At 37.6% G+C, this 9,612-nt stretch overlaps 1 protein-coding gene across 6 annotated transcripts in view; it reads left to right on the forward strand.

Annotated features, from left to right (window-relative positions):
- GPBP1 (GC-rich promoter binding protein 1) overlaps positions 1-9,394 on the forward strand; it is a 33,076-nt gene extending 23,682 nt beyond the window's left edge. For all 6 annotated transcript variants that reach the window (XM_065045247.1, XM_065045243.1, XM_065045246.1 and 3 more), the window contains 6 exons: positions 840-1,024; positions 1,822-1,962; positions 2,437-2,601; positions 5,285-5,469; positions 7,714-7,816; positions 8,904-9,394. In XM_065045247.1, coding sequence (XP_064901319.1) covers positions 875-1,024; positions 1,822-1,962; positions 2,437-2,601; positions 5,285-5,469; positions 7,714-7,816; positions 8,904-9,062 — 903 coding nt within the window. In that variant the 5' untranslated portion in view covers positions 840-874 and the 3' untranslated portion in view covers positions 9,063-9,394. The remainder of the gene's footprint in view (positions 1-839; positions 1,025-1,821; positions 1,963-2,436; positions 2,602-5,284; positions 5,470-7,713; positions 7,817-8,903) is intronic.
- Positions 9,395-9,612: the final 218 nt, after the last annotated feature.

A 9,612-nucleotide genomic window follows, 5' to 3' on the forward strand; every position in this document is an offset into this window, starting at 1 on the left:
TTTTAATATGTAGGATGTGATGACTCTGCCTGTGAAGTAGAAATGCTTGCAAAGAGAGATTATTTTGGAAAAGGCTGTTAATGCAGAATTGGAATGCATGTGCAAAAAATTGAAGTGGTAATTTTTACTTTTTGAGAATTTTAGAGCTGTTTTCAGTAGGTGTTCTTTAAAACTGTTAAATGTCAGTTACGTAGCATGACAGCTGACTGTATGTCTTTTAATTAGTGCTCTCTTGAAAATGTTGTAAACTTAATTTGTTCTCTTATGCCCACCTGAGGCATAGAGATAGAGAGACTGGTCATTGCTGTGGCCTAGAGTAGTATGCATCTGTTGTCTTGTGTTTATGGAGCCTCAGTTTGCAGCATTTGGCTCTAAACTGGCCTGTTGATAAATATATCAGTAATTATTCTTTTAGTAACCTCAAAGGGAAATAGGAAAACCGTAATCTATTTTCAATATTAGGTAACTATCAACAACTAATAGTATTTGGATTTTAGATTTGCAAACAAGGGCTGTGTAGCTAGCTTATTTGAGGAATATCTTTACTTTTCAAAAGTAAAAATTCCGCATTGCCAAGTGAAATGTTTTACAAACGGTGGTTGTAGAAAATGGAGCAGAACCTGTGTTTATCCAGGTTTGTACAGTGTGTTATTTGTGGAACAAATACTAGAGTAAGTTCCTGATTTATACCAACTTGCTCTGGACCATGCACCCTATGAACAAGAAACTTAAGATTATATACAAACACACACGCACACACACACAGACATGTATGTATGCGCATGTGTGTGTGTGTGTATATATATATATTTATATATGTACACTTCTTTTTTTTCCAGAGTACCCTTTGAATCCCAAATCTAGATCTCCGAGAATGCTGGTAATTAAAAAGGGCAGTACAAAAGAGCTGCAGATATCTGGATTCCCAGTAGTAGGAAGTCTTCATTCGCAGCCAGTAAGGAATGGAACTGGCACAAGTGTTTATAAAGGATTAGTCCCTAAACCTGTCACTCCACCTGCAAAGGTGAGTCCTAGATACCAGTGATAAGAACAATATGCTGAAAAAAATTATGCTGTAATTCTGAATGTGCTTATTTCACCCCTGAGGGTGCTGTTCTTAGAGTATTATGCTTTCTACTCTTGTCAGTGCAGTACACCCCGAAAGTGAAAGCAACCTTTTCTCATTTTTCTTTTTAAGCTATACTGTAATTGGATCTCTCCTTGTTTTTCATTTACATTTTGTGAGAAGTGCAAGAGCTGTCCAAGTGAGAGAAAAAAGGAAGTTTTTTAACTTAGGGTACAGCAGTGCCTTTCATATTTATATTTTAACAGAAAAATAGATACCTAGTAGAGAGATACAGTTGACATAAAAATAACTTCAGAATTTGTCCCAAGTATTGCTAGAGATGATGTTGCAACTTACTAGGGTCATTCTGGTTCCTTTCCAAGGGTGACTTCCCATTTTAATTTTTGGATTTTTGTTTCAGGAATTCTTCTGTGCTCTTGATGGAGTGGTTCTTAACTCTCGTAGCATTCTACATTAAAAGCACTTCTTTCAGCTGTTGAGTACTTTCTTGTTTTGATTCTTAATACTTCAAATATGAGGGTCTTAATTGTTTTGAAATTTTCATCTTTGTATAAAAAGTGTAAACAGTATTTGCGAGCAGATGAATTGCTCATAAACTGTCTCTTATCCACAAGGAAACAGGTGTTCGAACAAAATCATGGTTGTAGTTATAGTTTGCTTTTGCTTAATAATTTTTCTAAAGATTTCTGAAAATAATCTTATTGTTGTTCATGACTCTTTACATTTTGTTTTAGCCTACACAGTGGAAATGCCAAGCAAAAGAAAACAAAATTGGGAATCCATTTTCTCATGAATCTGCGTATGGTGTTGGCAATTTCAGTCCTTTCAAATCAACTGCCAAGGCATTTACTGTATCTCAGAATTCAGTGAGAGAGGTAAAGCCATGTCTGTAGTTTTTATCAAATCTGTAAAATGTGTAATTTGGTTTGATAAGTGGATCAGTAAATTTTATGCAGAATTGTATTAAATCGACTTCTCTTTAAGTTAATGTGTGTGAAGGCATAACTCTGGCATTTAGGTACTGCATAGCTGCTTTTTAGGCTTGGTTTGGGGTAAAAATAGTGCATTGGGAAGTATAATCTGGTAGGTTTAAACTTTGAAACTGATAATGGTATGATATACTTCAAAAGGTCAACTGTTCTTTAGCAGTACTCCATAAACCTGCATCTCTGGGTTTACATGTAAGAACTATATATACTGAAATATAAATATCTTCTGTCTGCTTTTGACTGTGGATGTAGGTGAAATCTGAAACTACAGCTGCCGAGGGGTCCTTCTGTCTTTCTCTTGGAGTCTTCTTAAATGAATAAACATCTAATATTATTCCCTTTTCTTACTCCCTACATTAGTGTAATCGGTCAAATTCTTCGTCCCCTGTTGACAAAGTTGGTCAGCCTCGTTTAACAAAATTAACAAGAATGCGGAATGATAAGAAGAGTGAATTTTTGAAAGCATTGAAACGAGATAGAGTGGAAGAAGAACATGAAGATGAGAATCATGCCGGCCAAGAGAAGGTAGTTTTGTTCACTCCTGTTATAGATCCAGCAATAGCAGTTTTCAGGTGGAGCATAAACTACTTCTTATTTGGTGGTAAACAGTTGTTTACATGATTTTGATTAAATGGTCTTGGATCTCTTAATGAAGGAAGCTAATTATATGTTGATGAATTTGGAACAGTTATTCCAAGCACTACTCTTTCTCCAGTGCTTCTTAGTTGTTTGTTTTCTTAGCGCAGTATATGTTCGTACCTGTTAATAACTCAGGTACCTCCGCGTCTTCCAGCAACAACAACCAAAAAATTAAGCTTACTACATTAATCTAATCTTTGTGGAGGGCAGTGTTTCATACTTTGGCTGTTCGTTATACTACAAAACAATGGAAAAACTTTGTTCTCTTTCCTCAAACTATTTCCTTTCTAATTAGAATGTTTAGATAGCCAGAAGTTCTCTGTTCTTGGTCTAGTCATAGAAACAGTAGTTCAATTTATGCTTATGTAAAGAACCTGATTTTACTTTTTAATTGAGAACCGGAAGGCCTATACTCTCTGTACATGATATGTGTCAGATTTCTTTCAGTCTGCGTCTGTTTGTGCAGTACTTGGCTGGCACCAAAGAATATTTGGTTCAGTGCTACCAGCCACCAACAAGTCATAAGTGTAGCTGTTATGCATAGGCCAAATGATAAGTATTGTGTTATTCAGGATGAGGTGATTACAAGCCTGTTTACTGTAAATGAGTGGCTTGAAGTGTTTTAACAAAACCAAAACCCACCATAAATTATGAATCAGACAGATAGATGACATGTCTTGATGAACGTTTATTTGGATTCAGAGACTTTGAAAAAGAAACAATGCCTGTGTGCATTGCTCATAAAAGTAAGATGACTTTTCTGATCCTATTCCAGGCCGTTATGACACTGTACAGCTTAGTTCTGTGTATGGGTTAAGAAAGGTCTGCATCTCTCCATTAGGTGTTCTGTGGCGGAGCATCTTGAGATGGGTGTTGGGGGTTGGTGTTCATGTGTGTTTAAGAAATACACAAAGATTTTGGTGTAAGGTTAAAAAGATATTTGGAAACACTGTCTTGAGCTTCAAAATTCTGAAAATAGTACACAAATTTGGTGGAGGGGTTTCTGCTCCTGAGATTGTCTTGAGTTCATGATGTCTTTGTGATACATATATCAAATGCATTTGGTTGTCCCATTGTACTTTAGCTGAGTTTTCAGAAGCAAGCGTATGTAAAAAATAAAAGGCTTTTAGTAGTGGAACTTGTAATGTCCTTGGACAGGTGTATGTAAGATGTAGTCTGGAGTAGGTGTTGGTAAGTGCGTGCTTCCTTTTCCCTGTAATTGCTGTGTCATTAACAAGTGTGAAAAGATGTTCAATGAATCATGTATCTAATGGTTATCCTACTTCCAGTGTTCATTTCGATGATCATCAGTAGAAGATGTGGTGTGCAACTGGGTGTATAGGGAAATAACTGCATAACAGTTTTTTATAACACGATCCTGTTGATGGAATTTTAAGACCTTCAGTAACAGATTTCACCTCTGAAATAACAAGGCAAATGAGGTCAGATGAATCATGCTTGGAAGAAGCTATTTTGCCCTATATATTATAATTATTTAATATTTTTATGAATTTTGTTTGATAATCTGAGATGCATTCTTCAAGCCTGTGATTTAACAGCTAAATGTGTGTTTACTGACATACTTGTTCTTAAGAAATTCTTGCTGAGCATTTAAAAATTTCTGGAAGTGGATAGCACTGTGAGTGAGGGGGAAATGATGATGGTGGTTTTGATCCTGGATTCTGTAGAATGGTTTCCTACAAGTGCAGAAGGGCTGATTGAGCGATTGCCTCCTGCCACAGAAAATGCTGTTGTATCCCCAGTTTAGGGATTTTTGTTGTCAAAAGGGTGTTAACTAGTTAAAGATAATACTCTACTATTTGTTTTTACAGTTGGTAAGACTTGTGAGTCTATTTGGCTGATTAGTAAATAAGAACTATGTGTTGCTGAATGAGTAGAATAAAAAGAAATATCTCTTGTTTGTAGGATTGCAGAGCTTTTAATATTTAGAGTGAACCTGAACAGCCTGCTTTCTAAATAAACTTTCTTCCTAGTTCTTATTTCATGGCTTTAAGGTGCAGTGGCGGTTAATGACAACCTGAGAAGCTTGTGGTGAGTGCGTGTGTACAGGGGAAACTATTGTCTGAATTTAAAGAGCAGTATCCAGTCTTTCTGAACTTGCAGCAGCCTAATTTGCTGATTGAGGTATAGGTGCTGTGACCTGCCCCTTAAACTGAGTGAACTTGAGAACTCTTACACTTTCGGGCTTCTGCTGACACACATAGCTCTGGTAATTGATTAGGAACATTGTTTGTAAGTTCAGCAGATAACCTGTTATTTCTGTAAGTATGAAAGGGAGCTTAATTAAATTTGAATGTTAAGATATGTTTGAGGCAGAGTATGGGAGGTGCTTTCTACATTACTTGATCAGTGGTATAACATAAGATTTCTGTAGTATGCAGGTATTGCAAACTGTAGAAGTATGAACAGAATTACCCCTGAAGCAGCATAGTGTCTTCATTTAAACTTAATTTATATTAAACAGAATCACTTAATTCAAGCACTTGCAGACATTTACTTGTGAATGGAAGTGACTTTTACCTTTGTAATACTTAATTATTTTTAACAGGATGATGGGTCCTTTAACTTGCATAACAGCAACAGTCCTCATCACGAGAGAGACATAAACCTAAACTTTGAAAATGAAATTCCGCAGGAGAACGGCAATGCTTCAGTTACATCTCAACAGATCATTCGATCTTCAGCTTTCCCTCAGGCAGATGTGCTTTCAAGCTCACTTGAAGCAGAGCATAGGTATGTACTTTATATAATACAAGGAATGTAAAGCAGACTGTAGTGAATTCATCCCTCTGATTTTGGCCTGCATGTCTAGGAGGAGCAGTGCATGTCTTTGCTGTTTGTATTAATAAGGCTTTAAATGATACATTTTATGTAAAACTCTATCAAGTTTTTCCTCATTGTTAAAGTAACTATTTCTGTAGCTGATTAGCTGATGCATTCAGTGATATCTCTGGGAACAGAGAAAGTAACTTCAAAAAAAGGATTGAAACAGTTCCAGTATCTCACAAAAGTAACTGAAGTAGCAACTGGTAGCCGTGAGAATGATGCTGCTGGGAAATCACAACTTAGTCTGCAGGTGAACTTGTTGTGAGCTCTGTCAGATTATTACCGTTTCTGGCAACTACAGAACTACAGTGATAGATTAGATGTGTGTGAATAGCCTTCATAGGGTTTCTGGGCAAGTGTCTTCTTTCCTTTGTGGCATCTTAGAGGTGCTGTGTCTCCATACTGTCCCAGCCCTTTGGCTGTGACCTTTGCATGCATGTAGACAGATGTCATGGTAAGCCTTCTTGTGGTAAAGTGGACTTGAAGTGACCAGCTTAACTCATGCATACCTAGTAAGAGTATAGGCGTATCTTGGACAAACTATGTCTTGGGCTTCAGTTCTGCTGGGTAGGTTTCTAACATGCAGCCGTCCTGTTGGTGTCAAGTGTGCTAATCTGACTTTTAGCTATTCTGGTACCCTGCTGTCACTTTAAAGGCACATCTGTCCTGCTAGCTTTAGACACAGTGTTGCTTAAAAGTTAATTAGCTGTTGCCCTGAATTTTATTTACATTAGCAGGAGCTCTGTAACTGTTTATTGTACATAATATTGTTAACATCTTGCTTGCAGTAAAACTTTTGAACTTGAATTACATTTGCCAAAAATATTACTAAAATTGAACTGCATTGGGCATTGTGAGGCTTTTTCTGTGTGTCTATAGAAATGCACATACTCTCTTAAAAGATAATTTTGGATTACTTGCTTTTTTATTTCTGCTGCTTCCTGAGGATTTAATTGGTCCTGGCTGATGCATTGTCCAGTTTGGTCCAGCTACTACAGAGGATGTAATTACCATATCTATTGATGTCCTGTTAACTTTCTATAAACAGAGCACTGTTATTTTCCCCTTCTCCTATAATTCCAGGCTTTTATTAAGGTTTTAACAAGTCATTGGTCAGCTGCTGGTTTGCCCAGCGCACAGCCATTGTATTGGGACCTAGAGTTCTTTGTGGGGAGGGTTATGTTGAAGGGCAATTTTTGCTGATATCTGGCTAAAGGAAGTACCCCTCACATGACATAAACTGTGAGTTCATCTTAATTCCTTCTTTGAATATAATATATTCACAGTTCTTCAGCTCCAAGTGTCAGTTTCTCATGTAGGTTTTTGCATATACTTTAGAAACTTCTTTATTTTTTGTGAAATAGCTTTGATCTCCTTTAACATTTAAGGTCAACAGATGCATGATTTGTCCTGAAGAAGGTGCTAATCCTTTTGGCAAAGCTTTGCATCAAGAGAACTTACTGTCTTAATTGTTAAATGTCACAGTGTCTTCACCCTCAGATAACCCCCGTTTTCACAGCGTCTTCACATATCAGACCACTTTCTTTCTGCTCTTGTTTCTTTTTCTCCCCTCATCCCAAAACTCACTCCTAGTTGTAGCCTGTGTGTGCTGAAGTATCAGCATCTGCTGATGGGTGAGACTCGGTTGCAAAGAAGCCTATCGTAGCTCTGATATTTGCATGTGCTAGAAAAAAAGAAATTATGTGATGCCATTGCATCATGGATTGGTTCCTATGGAGGGAGACCACCAGTATTCTCCATGACTGCTCTGCTATCCAGGAAAAACCGCAGAATTCCTCATAGTCTCTTCATAGTGTTTTAAGAGGGTACACTGCTGCTCCACCAGAACAGTTACGCAAAGGAAATACATACCCTACTTTTCCACCTGACCCAGTGTTCTTTGGAGGTACCATTATTACAACATGTAGTGGTAAAACAGGGTCATCTGTAAAGGACCTAAGAGCTTTGCAACTTCTATGCTTTATACAACTTTTTGTAAGGCTTTTAACCTACTTTTATGTAAGAGTTTGTTTAAAAAATATAGACTGATTAATCCATTTGTTACAGATCTTTACACATATATGCAGGCAGAGCTTGAGATGTTTGAGTGTGCATAACAAATTCCTTAATGATGTCATTTTTAATTTAAAGGTTGTTAAAGGAGATGGGCTGGCAGGAAGACAGTGAAAATGATGAAACCTGTGCTCCACTAACAGAGGATGAGATGAGGGAGTTCCGAGTCATTAGTGAACAGGTAATGGCAAGTTAATGTTCATTATCAACTTGTAATTGGCTACCCTAAATGCGTGCCACTGAGGAGGATCTGCAGTATTTTTGGTGGTAAGGGACAGTAATTCTGATGGTCAGGGATGTTGCCATTTCAGTACCATTTCAGTATTATGCTTTTGGAAGAAGGGTTGCATCAAAAAGAAAGGGGACCAATGCTTATTGTAGGTAAGGTCTATTCTCAAAGTATCAAGGTAAGGGAGTGCTTCTGGTGCTTCTGAGTAGTTTCAGCGTTTCTGGTAGGAGAATGGCACAGGCTTTCCACTTCTGCAGCTTAGCCTGAGGAAAGGAAATATTCTTTCAAGGTTTTTATGCAGGTTCCTTGATTCTACAAAATCTGAATTTTCTCTTTTGGAAATGGAAAGACATTTAATTCACTAGTAACAAAGTCAGAAAAGGCAATAAGGCAATCTAGACTTGATTTTTTTTTTTTTACGTTAGGAGTGTTTTATATACCTGATAAGGTCAGTGAGAAGGATCTGGAAGGGAGAATCTTGTGCATTGTTAAATCTGAACATTGGATATTTCCACAAGTCTAGCCACACATATATTAATTAGAGTGTTTGGAATATTCAGCTCTTAAATGCTTGGCTTATTGCGCGTCTTCTGCGCTACATGCGGAAATGCAGTAATTCCTTTCTTGTAGAATCAGTTGTTTCCTTTCTCACCAGTGTCATTGACTTTCCAGCTGTAGCAGGTAGACAGATTGGGATACCCATTCCTCCCTGCTCCTCTTTTAGACTCCCTCGTTATTGCAGACCTTGCCTAGGTGTTTTCGAAGCACTGTGGAACCAAGGGACTGCATCACAGGAGAGACCGTGTGGGAGGAGGGGTCACTGGGGCAAGGTATCTGAGGATGTGGGTGAGAAGAGGGTGGGCTCCTGTTGACTGTTGGAGGGGCTTGGATGGAGGTGGCTGACCCAGAAGTGAAGGCTCTCAGGAGAGTTTTACTTTGTGTGTATATAGGAAAAAGTAGTTTTTCAGATCTAATGTAGCAACAGATTGTTGTGTTTAGCTTTTTCTTTCTCTAAATACATCCTGTTTTCTCATTTCAGTTACAGAAAAATGGCCTTCGGAAAAATGGCATTTTGAAAAATGGCCTCATTTGTGATTTTAAGTTTAGCCCGTGGAAAAACAGCACTTTCAAACCTGCTCTGGAGAATGAGGATTCTGAGACAAGCAGCACTGATACGTCAGATGATGATGATGTGTGAAGACTTCCGTAACATCTGTAGAAGCCTGTTTTGATCTCATGAAAATTTGGGGATCTATTGTCCAAAAAAAAAATTCTAATATATGTAGTAACATACACACTAGAGGAAGAATGATGGGACTTTTCTCTGAAGAAACCAAGGAATGTTGTGTTGGGTGTGTTGAACATTGCTATGATTTCTTTGTAAACGAATGTGGTAGAATGAGGACTTGAGTTGACCCAGCATTGACTTTCTTCGTCACTGAAGCATTTCTGACTAGCAATGTGAAAATGTAACAAATCAGACTTTCTCATTTAATAATAAAAACAAAGAATTGTGTAATGTCTTGCAAAGCTTCTGTCTTAAAATGTCCAAGTCTATAAAGAAAAAAAGGGCAGCTTGACACAGTGTTTTGCTTGCCAAGTAATTTATTTCTTACAATGGAAACCCTTGAGTCCACTTTGTATGCAAAAAGGGCAATCAATGTAGCATGTTGGCTAAAATGAGCAAAGTGCACTAAAACTCTTCTTTAATTGAGCTGTTGTATTGTTCTACTTCTTCCACCCATAAC

The sequence above is a fragment of the Columba livia genome, chromosome Z (genome assembly GCF_036013475.1).
Source record: "Columba livia isolate bColLiv1 breed racing homer chromosome Z, bColLiv1.pat.W.v2, whole genome shotgun sequence".
NCBI classification, from domain to species: domain Eukaryota; kingdom Metazoa; phylum Chordata; class Aves; order Columbiformes; family Columbidae; genus Columba; species Columba livia.